The sequence below is a fragment of the Chaetodon auriga genome, chromosome 3 (assembly GCF_051107435.1).
Source record: "Chaetodon auriga isolate fChaAug3 chromosome 3, fChaAug3.hap1, whole genome shotgun sequence".
Taxonomy (NCBI): Eukaryota; Metazoa; Chordata; class Actinopteri; order Chaetodontiformes; family Chaetodontidae; genus Chaetodon; species Chaetodon auriga.
The window spans coordinates 26,563,615-26,581,209 of record NC_135076.1 but is presented as its reverse complement, the minus strand read 5'-3'; the positions used below and the strand labels follow the sequence as shown (position 1 = coordinate 26,581,209).

General features: G+C 46.4%; 1 protein-coding gene across 1 annotated transcript in view; it reads right to left on the bottom strand.

Moving 5' to 3' along the window:
• atp10a (ATPase phospholipid transporting 10A) overlaps positions 1-17,050 on the bottom strand; it is a 30,745-nt gene extending 13,695 nt beyond the window's left edge. Inside the window, exons 1-10 of the mRNA XM_076726585.1 lie at positions 16,415-17,050; positions 12,969-13,173; positions 12,113-12,198; positions 9,345-9,451; positions 9,129-9,260; positions 8,835-8,965; positions 7,356-7,608; positions 6,997-7,214; positions 6,727-6,921; positions 3,740-4,298 (exon numbers count right to left, since the gene is read on the bottom strand). Coding sequence (XP_076582700.1) covers positions 3,740-4,298; positions 6,727-6,921; positions 6,997-7,214; positions 7,356-7,608; positions 8,835-8,965; positions 9,129-9,260; positions 9,345-9,451; positions 12,113-12,198; positions 12,969-13,173; positions 16,415-16,839 — 2,311 coding nt within the window. The 5' untranslated portion in view covers positions 16,840-17,050. The remainder of the gene's footprint in view (positions 1-3,739; positions 4,299-6,726; positions 6,922-6,996; positions 7,215-7,355; positions 7,609-8,834; positions 8,966-9,128; positions 9,261-9,344; positions 9,452-12,112; positions 12,199-12,968; positions 13,174-16,414) is intronic.
• Between the last annotated feature and the right edge of the window lie 545 nt (positions 17,051-17,595).

The window sequence follows — 17,595 nt, the reverse complement described above, 5'->3', positions numbered from 1 at the left end:
TTTATTTTGGGGCACGTGGGAACAAGCTGCAAACACAGAAATGACGTATTATTACCTTTTAAGTTGATATGGCTAATGTGTTAGCAACCTGTTTGCACATCCAGCATCTACTGAGCAACAGCATCATTCATTCAGTCGTGTTTGTGATGATTTTAGGTCCAGTCTCCTTTAAGCTTTAATCTCTCCTGAATGAAATGTCTCTTCAGCTCTTAAATGCTCCTCAATGTTCAACAGATAGTTCCTAACTGTGTCTGTCTGATGTTTGCTTGCAGGCAGTCGTGTGCAGTGTGTTTTTAGGGCTGATGCGTCTGAAAGCGACGCCATGAGAGCGCTGAGAGTGAACCAAAACACTGAAGCTGTGGGCCGGAAAGCCAAAAAAAATGAGCTGAAAGACGCTAAACGCTCCTTAGAGTTGAGTGGAGCTAGTTCGGTTCAAATTATCTGTGAGTTTGAAACCATGACGGCCTGTTTCACATCCACTTTCAAAACAAATATACTGATTATGGCAGCTTTAATAATAATAATAATAATCATGATGATAATAATGTACGTAGCTGATAGTGATTACAAAGTGCTTTACATAAACTATGTCACTAACAACTCTAAATGATAATGAGAAAGTAAAGCAACAAGATCTAGATTTTGGGACAGTTTACATGAACATAAAACTGTTTTTCGGGACAGTTCTGGGACAGCGGTGGAAAGAAGTTTTGAGTCTGGATCCTGATAATAATACGACTTTGCTAGAGAGAGCCAAGATCAGGACCCAGAGGTCTGCAGCGTCAGGATAATAGAAATATGTTTAAGTTTCCTGCCAGCGGAAGATTTTCTATCAGAGAAAACAGCATTAAAATGTAAATTCTGTTTTAAGGTGGAATTTGGTATTAAACAGAGCCCCGCGGCGGGAGCGAGACTGGAGTCACGCCATGACACACTCCAGCTTCTGAGCCCCAAGTGTCTACAGTCCACCTCCATGTGCACTGTTATTAGAGTGACACTGAACAACTCCCTCACCGCCTGAATGGAGTCATTATGGAGGTCTGTGTTACGAGGAGGCCAAACTCACACTGCGCTCTAATTGGCTGGTTTTACCCAATGGTAAAACAAAGCAGCGAGTTGTCTGCGTGAGGACACACCCTGTCAGCCATTTAAGTCGGCGAACTGAGACACATGGTGGAGGATGGGTGTGTGTGTGTGTGTGTGTGTGAAAACTGTCCCGATGGAGCCTCTCTCCTCCAGTGAGCAGCAGCGCTCTGTGAATTTTAAGTAACTGAAAAACTTCTGAAAACGTCCTTCGATTCCAGCTCAGCTTTAAAAATGACGAACAATCAGCGCGGCCCTGAACGCACAGGGACCGGCGTGCTCCTCATAATGGAAAAATCAATGCACTAAATCATATTGTAATTCACAATTGCTCCAAAGAATAGGACCGCACGTCAGCCGGAAAACATGCCAAAACAAGATGGGAGTGCTTTCCTCCACCGACGTCTCGCAGTTAACAAGTCTTCGTTCAGAGGAGCGGGACAATTAAGTGGGAAACCATTTCTCCGTGAAGCAGAGCTGCCTCGTCGAGATGAAGTGCCTGCCTCTAATGAACAGGAGGGAGCCCCTAACCAGGCATGTGAAATAAATGAATTACCCACACGACATGACAGCAGGCTTTTACTGAAAGGAAGTCAGGACGAGTTGCTGCAGGTTGATTCGGCCCGTCAAAATACGAAAGTGAAAGACAGACGACCAGTTTAAGGGGCTTTGACACCCAGGACCACATCCTGCAAGGAAATCCAGATCTTACCAAAGCAAGTCCAACGTGCAAAAAAGACAAATTCAGATATGTTAGGGGTCAGGGTTTTTGCACCATTTTTACAGTGAAATTAAATGTTTTTTAAGAGCTCATGACCTATGACAGAAAAGAGAGATGATTCATTGGCTCCTAATGTTTGTCATCAGCACCTCATTTCTGTCAGTAACACAAAACTGCTTAATGCCGACTGCTCAGAAGAGTCAGATGATGTTTCCGATGCGATACATGAAAAACAAAGGAGGTACCAGCACAGCTCTGCCCTCGCTGATGCTGCGGGATTCAACGGCCTTCACCCCCATGGTCACCAACATGAACGTCTTTGGGCATGAAGTACACCTTCCTTTCTTTCCTACCAACACCAACCACCTCTGAACTTATCTTCTTCCAAGCATCTGCCATTAAACCTCTCACCTCGGCTCATCCCTCGAAACCGGAGGATTTAGTTTTACTGGTGCAGGAGACAGATCTCTACTCCCTACACTGTCAACCTTCCAAAAAGTATTCCCACAATGCACCTCCACAGCATCTTAGATCACACCCTCCATTGTTGCCTTTTAGCTCTGATCCCTTCATGTTCACACTGGGTGATTATGAAGAAGCAGCAGCTTAGAGTTAACATGACGTCGCACAGACTGACATGGAGCTCAGTGATTGGACAGTTTTGTCACCCGTCATCACTGGGACCCACGTGGGGAAATCAAATTCCTGTGACTTCCATCACGTAACGCAGCACTTCGCTCTTTGGATTCATACTAAAAACACTAAAATATATGTTGAATTAACACAGAATCACAAGAAGACTGAGATCCGTCTTTACGTTCACGTCTCAGTCAGAGGACATTATACAACCGCAGCCTCCCTCGGACCAGTCATCTAAACTTTGTGTGTAAAAGCAACAGTGGCCCTTTAATGTGTGACCACAGAGCATCGATCCAGGCAGTCCAAAAACTGGATTTCAAACTTTTAGCAGCTGACATGAAATCCATCTCTGGCAATTTCAATGAATGATTCAGTGTTTAAATCAACATTTGCTGGTTGCAGCTGCACAGACGTGTCGACTTGCTGCATTTCTCTCTTTTATATAATCTTAAAGAAAACGTCTGAATAATGAAAACAATCACTATTTGCAGCGCCACAGGCTGTGCGTTGTGTCGAGCCTTCGGTCTGTGGGCTGAAGCAGTCTTTGCTAAGCACCCCTGGACAGATGTCCAGTGACTGTGTACAAAGCATTAGTGAGAAGTGCCTGTGTGGCTCTTTGTGTGCCTGGAATACTAACAACCTGGTGCACCTTCGCCATTAGGACGCTAAAGAACCTGAAGACTATGGAACAAGGTTTTAAGATCTGAGGAAAAAACACACAGATGGGAGTGTTTTTAAGGCACAGATCAGGAGGCATGGTGGTTTTCAGCAGTGACATGCTCTAAAAATACGAGTTCTTACATAACATGTTAGCTTATAGGTTTACATCAGTGGAAAGTATGAAGGCTTCAGGGGGGTGAAGCCTTGGGTGCTCTATAAAAACAAAAGCTCCTCCCTGTGCAGGCATGTTAGTCCACAGACAGCCGAATCAGTTTTTTTCTCAAAACCCGAAGCAGCTATAACGAAAACAATCCGTCATTTGGGATCGACCAGAGTGAAGTGAAGACACTCAATCTGCTGACATGTCCGGTGAGCCCGTGTGCCGCGTGAAGATTACATGAAATGATTTGTAGCCCAACACGAGTTCACAGCCACAATTCATCAGTTCTGATGGAGAAGTCCGCAGACGTGACGCAGCGCCGCTCCAAATCACACCGTAAGACGGAGCTGACAGCAGCGTCGCCATTTATCAGGAGAGCACCGCCACTAAATTCATCCTCACGTGATGATAAATTCCTACCTGGACACAACAATCCGAGAATGGCTAAAGCGACAGTATGAATGAGTGTTTCCTACCTGTGTCGGGAGGTTTGATGAGGTCCATGATGACAGAATCCGCTCCTTTAGTGTAGACGGTGATCTGATCCGTCAGTGGGTGTCGAACCACAACCGACATGCGTTTCCTGGTGGAGTCGAAGCCGAGCGTGTGCAGCAGCTCAAAGCTCAGCTTCCCCAGGTGTGGCAGCTCTACGGTCACCTGGTCCGGGAGGCGTCCCACAAGGGAGCACTTGTAGGCCCTGGCGGCGTAGACCAGCGCGGCCTCGTCGGGCGACTCCGCCTCATACCGCAGCTCACCCTCCTCCAGGTTCCACGCCTTCCCGTCGTAGCAGGGCGGCACGGGGCCGAAGGCGTGCTCCAGGCCTCCGGGGGGCTGCTCCTCGTCTAGTTTGGTGAGCGTGCTCTCTGCGGAGGGGGAGGACAGCACGCTGGAGCATCCCTTGTTGGAGGAGCGGTTGGTGATGAGGCTGGAGGAGCTGCTGCTGTTGGAGCCCGAGGTCAGTCGGCTGGGGGTGAAGCGTTTGATGAAGTCCTCGATGGTCTTAACCGGGGACTTCAGCTCAAACCTCATCCGGACCTGGAGGGCAAGGAAAACCGGTGACAGTCACACCATCAGCAGCATGAAGCAGAACTTATTCTCAAAAATGTGCAACCAGAGAACTATTTCTGTCATTTTCCATGTGTTTCAGTGCAGCACTATGAAAGCCTCTCAGGAAAGACTGAAAATGTGCCCTCATCGTTATTATTGTTGTTATTATTAGACTCAAGGCAAACAGCAGCACAGAATTATAAAAACAACAAGATGCAGAAGACACAGAAACTGAAAACAGAACAGCTTTCACTTCGACAGGCTGTCACAAATAATTAAATAAGTAAATCCAGTAGCCTCCACCTTTCTCCGTCAGTCATCACTGTGATTATTATGGTCTGGATGGTGGCAGTCAGTTCACGCGCAGTCATGGCACATTGGCTTATGTTTGTGTCGCTTTATTTTCTCATTTTCTACTTTAAAATGTAGCACTCATTTTACATCAGAATCACTTGGTATAGACTTAAGAACAAACACAAACAAGAAAACTTCAACTTCTTGTGCTGAAGAAAATCCTGAAGGTGGGTTTTATGATCATTTTAGCCTTAAGAGGCTTTTGAGAACGAGGCTCCAGCTCTAATGGTCCAGAAGACTTCAGGCCTGATGAAAATGCACCTCCTGGCTATTATCCTTTGGCCGGTCCTTTATCCCAAGGTGGTGCAGTACAATAGCAGTGAGAGTGACTCACGTTGAGGACTCCTGGCAGCAGGAGTTCTCACATACATAGATATAAATCATTCAGGTGCCGGCTTCGCCACAAGGGCATCATAATAAAATGTGAACAATTGCATTGGCCCAAAGGACAAAAAGCACAAACAATAAAAAAGAGGCCGTATCAAAGCCAGCCCTTCTCTGCAGATTTACACTTCCTTCCATCTTATCAGATAAACTCCAAACAGAAACACAGAGTTCATAAATAACGTGTCACTTTGTGAAGCTTAATCTGCACAGGTTCGGGCCTCTGACTGGCAGGACGGCGAGCGGGCGCACACAGTGTGTGGCGAGGAGAGGATATCACCTCTGAACAGGACAACCACACCCAGGCTCAGAAAAACAAAACAAAACACGGATACACAACAGCGACCGGACCGAGCACATCAAAGATCCAGGCAGCAACACGGCCGACGCTACGTGCAGAGGGAGAGCGATCTGGAAGCTTTTTGTGCTTTTGAGCCAAAAGAACAGGCGACAAGTTGAATTCTTTTAGTGAAAAGATGGAAACTACTCCCATGCTGTTCAAAAAAAGAAAAACAAAATAACCCGCGACATTAGAGGCTTCGTGTTCTGGAAGGATATCAGTGGAATCAGTCCCTGCTGGAGCGTCTACTGATGCTCCCTGTAATACCTCTCCCTGTAGGCCTGAGACCACTTAAAACAAAGTCAGCTCTGCTCGTGTCTGTGTGTTTATCAGCTGTGACCAGTTCAGCTAAACATTTCTCCTCACTCTGTCTGGATGTTTTTTCATACTGAAGTTAAGCTCACAGTCGAACCAGCAGCTCTGTGGACTGCACTTACACCAGGGATGGTTTAAGCTACATGTTTAGCAGGAACAATGTTTACTTTTTTATCTTAGTTGCAAGCATGCTAGCATTTGCTAATTACAACTACACACAAACACAGCTGGGGCTGATGGGAATGTCATTAGTTTTCAGGTATTTATGAAAAGCACTGGTCAAACTGAAATTCTGATGGCACGAGGTGAAGACAGGGGGCTTACAGACAGACAGACAGAGGCAGGGGTCTTCGCTGCAGGTCACACTTTTATCGTCTGACTTATAAAAGCAACAAAATGAATCCTCTTATTATTCCTGATTCTCCTTTTTTGTGTTTTTTACGAGACAAAGGGACGGTGAGAAAAAGCTGCTTCGTGTTTTCTGTTAATTTTACATTATTATTATTTCCCAGTATACGCAGACTTATTTACCATCACCTTCACTTGATTCGATTTGTGCATGAAGACGCTCTCTGATGAAGGAGGCAGTGATGAAGAGTCAGTCCTGTAAGCTGCATTCTGTTTACTCCATGAGCGCCAAGCCACTGAAACCAGGTCAGCCCTTTATTATAAGTTTAGCTTCCTCACCAGTCATACAGACACGTGTATTGTAGTAATTAAACACAAAGACTGCTTTGCCTGCTGGCTGGGTACGACTATCTACCTCGCCTCACACACACACACACACACACACACACACACACGCATGCACGCACACGCAAAGAAAGGCAATAGCACCAAACCAGAAGCAGGAGCTGTGAACGTAAGAGCTCCAGATGTAGTTAAACCCAAATTACATAATAAAGAACAACTATCTGACAGCCGATCTGACCAATCAACACTCTCATTAATTTCTAAACGGTAAAAGCTAATCCCTTATCGACCCGAGGAAGGTTTGACTGGATAGATTTTGGTGAGTTGTACCTTCTGCCTGGGCTGGTTGGGGGAGGACACCACCACCGTGTTGCAGATGGTGAGAGCGATGAAGAAATCAATGATGTCAGCCAGGTCAGAGGGCAGCTGGGACATGGGCTGGCTGTGGAAGCGCATGAAGTCCAACTGACTGCTGCAATCATTGACTTTGTCTAGGAGCTGAGGGTCGGGGGTGATATCCTTCTCCTGCAGGAGAGAGGAGGGTTTAATCAGCGGACAGCACAAAGCGCAGAGCGCGGCGTGAAGGTGAGGCGCACTGACCATGGGGCTGCTGAACGCCGTGTGCTTGGACAGGATGCTGGCTCGCTTGGCCTCCGCCCTGCTGCCCGTCCTGCGGTGGGACTTTGTGCTCTGGGAGCGCAGCACCACCCGGGCGCTCTGATGGCTGGTCACGCTGTCCCGCCTGGGCAGGGTGCCACCGTGAGACGTGCACTCCTCTTCCTCAGAATCCATCTCCTGGTACATAGCAAGTCTTCTAGCTGGATGACACACACACACACACACACACACACACACACACACATGATTAAGTGTGACTTTAAAAGGCAATGACTGCTAACTGTTCCTGTGAAGGAGTGTGTGTGTTGGTGTGTGTGTGTGTGTGTGCTGGCTCATCTCACCATTGGCATCATGGGAGTACTCCACCCCTGCCACAGTGCAGCGGCGGAACACCATCTTGTTCTCCGTCAGCGTGCCCGTCTTGTCAGAGAAGATGTATTGCATCTGGCCGAGATCCTCGGTGATATTAAGAGCTCTGCACTGCAGGTGAGAGTCTGTCTCCTCGTCGTACAGCTCCATGTCCTGATGGATGAAGTACACTTGGCAGATCTTGACAATCTCAATCGACACGAAAAGGGAGATGGGTATCAGCACCTGGGAGGGGGCAGGGGTTTTGTTAGAAGAGGAGCAGAGGGTGTTATTCTCTTTTCCAGCAGACATTTATAGTACAAACAGTTCAGAGCAGGAGTACTTGTACCCCGGGGGGCACGTCTGCAGTTTCCTGAGGGCTTGTGAAAAACTGTGGAGAAGCTCAACTACTCTGAAATCTGAAAAATGTATATTTGAAAGACATATCCAGGTAAGGAGTCAGCTGCAACTACCGGACACTAGCTGAGAGAGCAGAAGGTGAAAACGTTAGCTAAAAGTAAATCCAAAATGAATGAATGAACAGGTGACATACTTAACCAAAAGTAATGGATAAATGGCTAAAGTAGCGAGCTAGCTAAAAGAAACGGCTAAATGGTTCAAATGTAAGCAGTTTAAACAGTTAAATTACAGATTAATGGTTAAAACAGCTGAAAGCAGTGGACAGAGGGATGAAGTGAGTGTCAGTGAACAGACTATGGGGCTTTGTCTGTTTAGGAATCACCGTTTTACTGAATTACAGCTTTTTAGTTACATTTTCTACAGGTCAAAATCTTAATAATTTAAGAAATTATATATATCTAAGTACACTGGGTATGTGTTTGGTTCTTTATAATGTTGGTGCAATCCCCTGTGAGACACTTCCAGCCGACATTTCTGGAAAGCAGTTACGGGTAGATGAGTCATAGCTGCTGGGAGGGACGTTCAGCCTGCAAACCGTCCCCGTGCCCCAACGCCAACAGAGTCATGTGTTTATGTGAAAGTGGATCAAGCAACGTCTGGCAACGCTGGTAGGTCCCCAACCTCAAACAGTTCCTGTTTGTATAATGTAACCGAGCTGCTATCTTCACTGACTTGTCATTCATTTGAAAAGTTAGCTGATATCAGGGGAAGCGGAGCTGCACCGTCTGACACGGGACAGGGTGACATTCTGGCATCCATGAAAAAAAAAAAAAAAAAAAAAGCTGTTCGGTGGCACATTTTCCTGTTTTGATGCTGTATTGTAAAGATTTTCTTGCAGTATGGAACAAGTACCTCCTCACTGCTTTTCCACATTAAACCTGAAGATGAACATCTAGAGGTCACGCGCTCAGGGGGCTGAACTACTGCCAGAGCTTTGATTTACGGCAGAGCTCGTGAGCACTGGAATAAAAGATTTCAAACTCCGTGATACCGCGTCTTCTTTCCATCTCTGTCCCTGCCTTTGTTTCTCTGAGCTTGTCTCTGTTTCCTACCTGAAAGACGATGATCATAGTGAGGAAGAGATAAATAGCGGACATGATGGGTGATAAGTCTGTCCCCTCTGGACTGAGAACGTCAAACACAGGCCTCTTATCTCCGTACTGAAACATCCACAGCCCATGACCTAGAACAGCAACACCACAAGGTCAGCTCACACAAACACTGGAATGACGAGATATAAATAAAAAGCACAGTGAAGCCAATTCAAAGGGAGCTTTTCTTCACTTTTTCCCAGTTTTACATGAAAATGCATCGATAGAGACCACAGCTGTTAACTCTCTACGCACCAACAGCAGCAAACAGGCACATGACCAGCAGGATGATGACACACCAGAACACATCTACATTCATCTGTCTCTCCAGTTTACTGCGCTTGTAGCGTGGCCCGTTGTTGTTGAGCATGGCTTTGGTCTCGTGACCTGTGGAGACACACGGCACGTTAGCAGCAGCAGCGGGTCAGAGGTCGGCGATGAAGTGCGACGGCTGCTTGTTTTCAGGCCGACCTGCATAAATGACTATCCCCACGGCCTCCTCTGTGTTGCGGATGGTGCAGCCTCTCAGCAGCAGGTTTTCCTTGTAAAGTGCATCTCTTCTGCCACTTCGATGGATTCTGTCAAGTGAGAAGACGTGTGAAAATTAGTGCAAGTGCTGAAAATGTTAGCAAACAAAAAGCAAAATGACTATGTTTTCACACTCAGGTGAAAAATAGTCATGCTCTTTCAGAAATAGAGTATCTCTCTACACCAGAGCCCCCAAGACAACATCAGTTTATTCTGCTGAGCGCCTCAATCGATCACGCTCCAAAGCATCATGGTCCTCCCTCACCAGGAACCCTTATCTCAGCACAAATTCCCTCAGATATACCACTGCACAGAAACCCCCCGGGCTTACAGTCAATCAGGCAATTCACTGCTTCGTCGCTGACCCTCAGATCTCACTTCAGACTTCATCTTAAAGCTTGTCGGGCTCATCCAGAGCGGCCGTGTCATATAAAGACTGAATTCAGCTCTCAGCCAACACACCAAAGAAGTTCACACCCCTCTCAGAAAAGGCTTTTTAGCTAAAAGTGAGATTTATCTGTATTAAATGAGGGGCACGTTTGCTGTAGTGGGGGGAGAGCAGAGCTGATGATGTCAGCCTTAATCCCATTACTAAATCAAGGATTACAAGTGTGTTACTTACACAGCCACACAACCTTTAGCTGGAAGCAGCATTTCACCATCTCTGCTGTGGCCTCAATCAAAGTCACACAAACTGTCAGCATGTTTACGAACAGGAACGTTCATCCTTTGGCCTCTGACAGCAGGCCGACTGACACGTCACCGCCACCATAGATTAATAACAGCGTCCCTGAGCAGCCGCGCTTCACACACAGTTTGTCCTAGTTCATCGCTCACGCTGTTCAAGAAATTGATAACACGGAGAGACACGGAGTGTTTTCTCTCCCTGAAAGGTAGTGAGATTACACTTGGTGCCATTGGCTGTAATGTAATAAAACACTGCTGAGGCAACTGCACCCCCCCCCCCGACTCTGCCGCCGAGCCCTGTGCTCCACCGTAACCTGGCAACTGAATACCTGCAGCATCTGGTCTCCTTCTGAGCAAATGTCATAATCATGCGAGTGCGGGTCAGCCCGGACACTTTCCAGCACGTTTCTCAGCTTCTGCCTCACACAAACTTTTCAAACACGCCTCAGTGAGGACACAGATCCAGCTGGGAGCACACACGCTGCATCGCTCGTATAAACATGAGTTCAACACGACTAGAAATCACTCTCGAGTCTGTACGGTAAATATGAAGCTACAGTCGGCAGCCGGTTAGCTTAGCTTAGCATAGAGACTGAAAACAGGGGGAAACAGCTAGCCTGACTGTCAAAAGGTAATAAAATCTGCCTATCAGAAGCTCTACAGCTCACCGATTAACATGTTTTAACTCCTTTGTTTAAACAGACATGTAAAAACGCCACGTCTTGGCTTTGCCGGGGATTATGTGCTGAACCGTTTCTTGGCCGGGTGCAGTGACTTTTGCGCGGTCTTGTCCGGACCGTGAAGTTACCACGCAGCTAAGCGACAAAATGAAAATGTTTTATGTGACTTATTAACATTAAAGACGAACACATCAAACTGCATGGATCAAAAAATGCAATTTCCACTGCATTCCTGAAGACGTCATCACACAAAGTGAAGCTGAGGGACATTTAAAGGGAGACTCCATGAATTTATTTACTCCCAAGACAAAGATATAAAAAAAAGATTCAAATCAAAGCAGAAGATGCTGAGACATCCTGACTTTCAGTCGTTAGTATGGGTCAAGCTCCAAAAACACTGGATCCTACATTTCCCATAAAGCACCTCAGCATCTTTCACCATTCATCCAACAAAACGCTGAAGTCTCTGAAGGCCCACACATCCTGTTTGCAAGCTAGGTGTTCAGGTACACATTTTTAGTCTCCAAAACAAAGGCATGATCACTCTGATGACATCGTCAGGGTTATTTTCAGACTTGACTACAAGCCCTTAAGCTCCTCCAGAGCCACCGAAGATAAAACACAACTGTGTCAGACGACTAAACCGACATCCAAGCGTCATATCAAAGCTGACTGACCAATACAAAACCCTACATGTGGTTGCCACTCCTCACACGGCGGTTAGTCACCGGTTAGTAAGGCAGCTACAGGCTAAACAGCAATTAGCTGAAATGTGAAAACAAAGGAGAGGGATGAGGTATTACAACAGGGCGGGCTGAATCACTGAGTGAAACTTGGTCAAGCTTTCCTCCTCTCTGTGTCAAAAGCACATCCTGCAACCTCTGGCACTTCTACAGCAAACACAGGCAGAGAGGAAGTAAGGTGTGACACAGGAAACGAGATGAGTGGGTGGCAAGCTGTTGTTGCTAAATACTTAAGCTGGCTCTGGTGCAGTCCTAAAAACTAGAGCAAATAGCGGCCTTCAGTTTGCTCACATACATATTCAAATGTGCACGGTCGAACAGGCAAAATCATGCAACCACATCCCAAGAAGGCAAATCGTAACCCTGACTTGGAAAAACTGTTTAAGTCATAATTATAAGTTGGAAACATCTGGCTTGTCAACAAACCACGGTTTCACATTATTTCCATTTGGCAGCTTAACATTACTGAAAATGTCACAGCATTAATTTACAGTGAAACGAAAATGAAACCTGAAACCTTTGACGTGAGTCAACAAACAGAAAGTCGAGCATCTTGTCAGCCGCGCGCTGTGCAGAGCTGACTGAACGAGGCCGTACTCACATGTAGCCTCTGAATCTGTTCAGGTCGTTGTTGGGCTTCTCACATTCAATCACGCTGTTGTACTTTAAGGGGTCAAAATCACAATCCTGCAAACAGACAACAAGCAGCTGATTAGACAAACCACTACACAGAAGTATTTGGAATATTCAGTTTACACTCACTGATGCAGGGGGGTGGCCACAATATTAGAAACCACAACCTCTGTATCTTAGTTTCGACAGAAACTGAACATTACAACCGTCAGGAAGGAGGATTTACTGCAGGACTGCATCAGACAAACTGTCAAGCTGATAACTAATGTGGTTTGGCTGTGGTTTGGTCACATAAATTAAAAAAATAAAAAAAAGATCTATCTTGACTCCATCATTGTCTCCTCTCAGATGACCTGAGGTACAGCTAAAGAGACAAGCTCGTTCTTTATGGGGACGTTAGCATGTGTTAGCATCGTGTAACAAACAGGCATGATTGGCTCAAAATTACCAAAACTATCACTCTACTACTACTTAAAATAGATAACTGTGGACAGAAGTGGGAAAAATATTTAGCTTTGGTAAAGAGCAACAAAAACACAAACCTGAAAATTATGTTTTAGCATCTTGGCTAGCTACATGGCTAAATGCTAATTTGTGATTGGTTGAGGATGTTGTGTACAAAAGCTATTTCACAAAAAAATGTTGGAAATTCAAGCACTGGGTGGAAAGTGTCTGAGCAACCTGTGTAACCTCATGTTTACATGTTTAAATGACATTAAAAAATGTTCAACTATCCAACAACAACATTTCTTAAACGCACAGAACGAATTTGCGTGACCAATTATGACAAGATGGAACCAAAAAGCGAGGATCGGCCGTCTCACCAGGTCAAAGAAGCTGCGGACGACCTGCCTCTGCTTGAGGTTGGTCTCTCCGTCCAGTGTGGCGGTCTCGATGTGGCACAGGCGGTCGGGGTCACTGGAGCTCAGCAGCAGGACGTCGGCAGGGAGGATCTCGTTGCATCGCAGCCTGATGAAGTCTCCCACTCGCACCTCCTTCCAGTACTTCTCCACATAGCGTCTCTCAGCTCTGCCGGAACAATGAGAGGGCAAACGGCCGCTGTGAGCTGCGGGTTAAAGACGTGCCGCCATTGTTTTCAATAATTGGCAGTTCTATAAACAGAAGCTTCAGCTCCACTTCCATAAATCTGTACGGGACAACAAATATGCATGAAAGCGGACAGATGTTGATGCTAGAGCTGCTGTGACCAACTCCCAATTTCAGCCTAGACACAGATTCCTCTCAACTTCCTCCTCAGCGCGCCCATCAAAACACATGAAGTGTCCATAACGTGGCGCAGCAGAGACATAACTCTGCGTCTTTATTGGATTATACACAGAAGTGAGATGTAGCTGCATGAGGTCAGACCTTTCAGAGGGTCAAAACAAACATGAGCACACAGCTCGGGAGGGACGACCTCACTCGTATGACGTGACGTTTTCTGCGTCTGAAGAAAATCTCACGCGGGTTTTCTATTTCGAGTCCATATCAACAGACTGATTCCACCGACCACAAACGAGTCTGTGGTGTGACGTCGGGACGCCGAGCGACGTCGCTATTCTGAGACAGAAGCTGCTGCGTTCTCAGCCATTAACGTGCAAAAACACATGTGGACGGACTGAGAACAATGAGATATTCCTGGTGGAAAATAGGCTGAATAATTCACAGCAGCGAGCCATAAGCAGCAGCCGAGAAGTGAAAGGAAAAAACACTCAGTTATTTATTCAGAACAACATAACAACCCCCCCTCCGGCATTAATGACTCACATCCGAGTGTATAAAAACATTCCTTTCCTTGAGTTTTGTCACTGAAATATGCACGTGGTGTCAGCGTGAAAGTCAGACTTTTTCCACGCACTTTAGGCTCCGGCCTGGACAGGCAGATGGCGAACAGAGCAAAACCAGGACGACGACAACGACAAACTAACAACGTATGTCAGGAACGTTTGCTCCTTTCTCTGGTTTTCCGTTGCCTTAAAGTGGATCAACAGCCTCAGGACGAAGAGGAGCTCAGCGCTGTTGAATAAGCGTCCCACATGTAGAAAGTTTGCTATTTCTGCCTTTCAGAGCAGGAGGCCAAACACACTGACTGACACAGCGACGCCGGCTGATCACGCAGCTGGTTCCCTCAAGTGCTTCATTAAATAAATTACTTTATGCTTCAGTAAAAAACACTTATTTGGGGTCTGGGCTTGTCTAAAGTTTCCAAGCGGTGCAGAGCTGGCGGGCAGAAAATTTCAGTTTAATTAATCGATTAATGGTCCGAGTCGTTTTTCAAGCACAGATGACAAATAATCCTCGGCTTCAGCCTCTCAGACTTTATGACTGTGCTGCTTTTCTTCATCATATCGAACAGAAAATGATCATCTTTGGGTTTTGGACTGTTAGGAATCTGATTATTTTGTGACACTTCCTATCCAAACCATCAATCAATCAATCAATCAATAACTGGCAGATAAATGACTGTTAGTTGCAGCCCTGTAGTAACGTAGCAGCAGCTCAACCAATAAAAGAGCATTTATATGCTATAGAGATACTTTAGGTGCCAAAACAGGGTTGAAAACATACAAACATGCTGCCTACATTTCCTGCCGGTTAATTGAGATTTTAATGAGCATTTGGTTTACATTAACTTTTCCTTCACACATTACTAAATGCACGCAGCCCACTGTAACCAAAACATACCAGGACGGGGCATCTATGAATACTGCGACTGTTGGAAAAACCCCTGCGCGCTCGACTCGCTGCTGATCTGTGTTTAAAAAGGTCACGGCTGATGCTGACACTTCGCCGCTGATGACGAGGAGCTCGGAGCAGCCCCGCGCCTTTGGATCAAGACGCTGTATTATTGTTTTGTTTGTTGATCGGTTCTTGCACTGAAAGCCATGAGGAATGTCCTCTGAAGCAAACAGAAAGAAGTGGAACGAGGACGGCCCGTCTGATGAAAATGAATGCTTTCAGCTGCCGGTCATAAGTCTTAAATGTGAAATCTATCTTCTCTCCTCAGTGCGTGACCACAGAACATCTACAGTTAACAGAGCGGCGGAAAGGCGGCCCACACACGTCACTAATTAATAACCCAGTCACAGATAAATCATCTCGGACAGATAACAGCGGGACGAGATGTTGTGTTCAAGCTGGACGTTGGGTGACCTGGAGTCCAGATTGTGGACGCCGGCGGCGGATGTTGTTATCGCCATGTAACGCAGTTTAAGAGAAAACTATTTACATTCCAGTCAACTCCATCTCTTCGCTCCAACGGCTGATTTGACCGAGTGTATCTACGTCTTTGTAGCTGCTCCAAAATACACATTTGGGATGAATCCTCGGAAGTCCTGATAAATGGGAAGAAACATCTACCCGCACGTGGCTGTTTCCATCACTCAGACTCTGTAAATATTAGCGTTTCTGATAAAAAGTGGAATTTCCCTCTCTCGTTAATACAAGCTCCCGGTGCTTTTCCATGAAATTTATGAGATAAACCTTTTACATGAGCTGCGTTTAACAGATCTCCAGAGAAAGAAAAGCGATAGTTTAGGGATTTAACTTGAGAAAAGTGAAATAAGGCTACCCTGTCGGTTTGGTCAGCTGGTTCCAGGTTGAGGAAGGGGACGTTTTGCACAATACGGCAACAGCAGAAGAAAATTCAATTATGTCCAACCTTGACAGAACAACTTGGGTCAAGACTCAGCTGAAAGCGTGGAGCCGCTAAACACTGAGGCTTTTGATAACCATGAATTATGCTCTGTGCGTGGACGACAGTGCTGCTTTTCATTAGCAAAACACACTCTGCGCACACACACTCTGGAAAATAGTGAACAGCAGAGAAGCTGGGCAGAGGGACAGGTTGTCAGGTAACACACGGCATTGTTGGAAAAGCCCGTTTCACGCCTCGCTGACAGACCGGTGGGCTGCACACTGGACGCTGTCTGAACTTCTGGACTCCACCTGTGATATATATTCCTCATGTGTTTGCCAGGTTTAACTGTGAGGCCTGAATGCTGTTTGTTTACCACCCCCCCCCCACTCCCCCAGTCTAAGGCTGACAGCTGGCTTCTGGCATGGGGGGCCAGCCAGCAAGAGAAGGAGAAAAGTGTGTCTTGACTGGTTTTTGAGTCTGGAACAATCAGCTGGTGGGGATGCACTGAGGAAGGACACTTTGTACGGAAAAAACATCCACACACACACACACACACACACACACACACACACACACACACACAGGGCATCAGCAACAGCTGGACGCCGCTGGAGTTTAGGCCCAGCTTACCTGCTGTAGACCAGACAGTCCATGTGATTGATTTCTTTATCCGACCTGTGTCTCCTGTAGTCCTCCCACAAGTCTTTGATGGCAGTGACGGACAAAATGAAGACGACCGGAGCCAGAGCAAGTTCTGGCTGAAAGGCGTTGACAACCGGAACAAAATTCAGCAAAGCGATGAAGACAAAGTAAACATTGGCAAAGCGATGAAACTGCTCGAAAAGGTTCTTTGGCAGGAAGGACAGCACGGTGTATTTGGTCGTCTTAATCTTGTTGTTTGCATAGTGCCGGTTTGGGTTTTCCTCCCCTTTGGCGTGATCGTACAGCATGTTTGCGTGCACGATCCTGGTTTTGTTCTCCTTGGTTTTCTTCTTTCTTTGGCTTTTGGCTTTTGAGGCTTTGGCCATCCCGGTGTCTTCGCCCTCCCGCGCCATAGCCAGCTCCCCTGCCTCAAACTTTCCCACAGTTGAAGGTTTTCGCGTCCTCTCATACAAAAGCAACGCAAAGTGCTAGCTATGTTATCATTCTTTGACCGTGTGGACAAACTTTCCCGCTCCTTCGCTCACACAAACGGCTCCTTTTCATCCATGTCGACTCGTCTTTCCGCGAGTCGGAGGAAAACTTTTGCTTGTTTAGCGTCTCCTCTTTTTTTTTCTGCTGCTGGGAAGGATGCTGAGATAGTAGGGAGGCATAACTTTGACTTCCCGCAGCTCGGCGGGCGATCGCTACATCACGTGGATGGGCCTCAGCCTGTGCTCGCGTGCCGCTGCGCAGCGTGTAGAGCGGCGCGCTCGCGCAGGCTGCGCACAAACAGGATGTTCGTCAGCGGGTCAGAGGTCACACTCCTCTGGAAATCTGACCCGCAGGCCCCTCCTCGATCCAACCTGGGCTTTTTTTCTTTTTTTTTTGTATGTATGTGTGTGTGTGTTTCTCTCCAAGTGCCACGCGGTATTATTGAGTTTACGCCGGATCGCAGGAAGCAGCCAAATAGCGACAGTGAGAAAAGTGTATGTCGTTTTTACACAAGTAAAACAGTTTGATGAGAGGGAAAAATGAAATACACCGCTTAAAGGGGATTATTTAATTTTTAAAGTATTATTAATGTCAGAGGTATCGCACTGTTGCAGCAGCAAACTCACATGGTTGTCACAAAACAAACAAAATGATGGCAGGTAGATGGGAAATAAGTA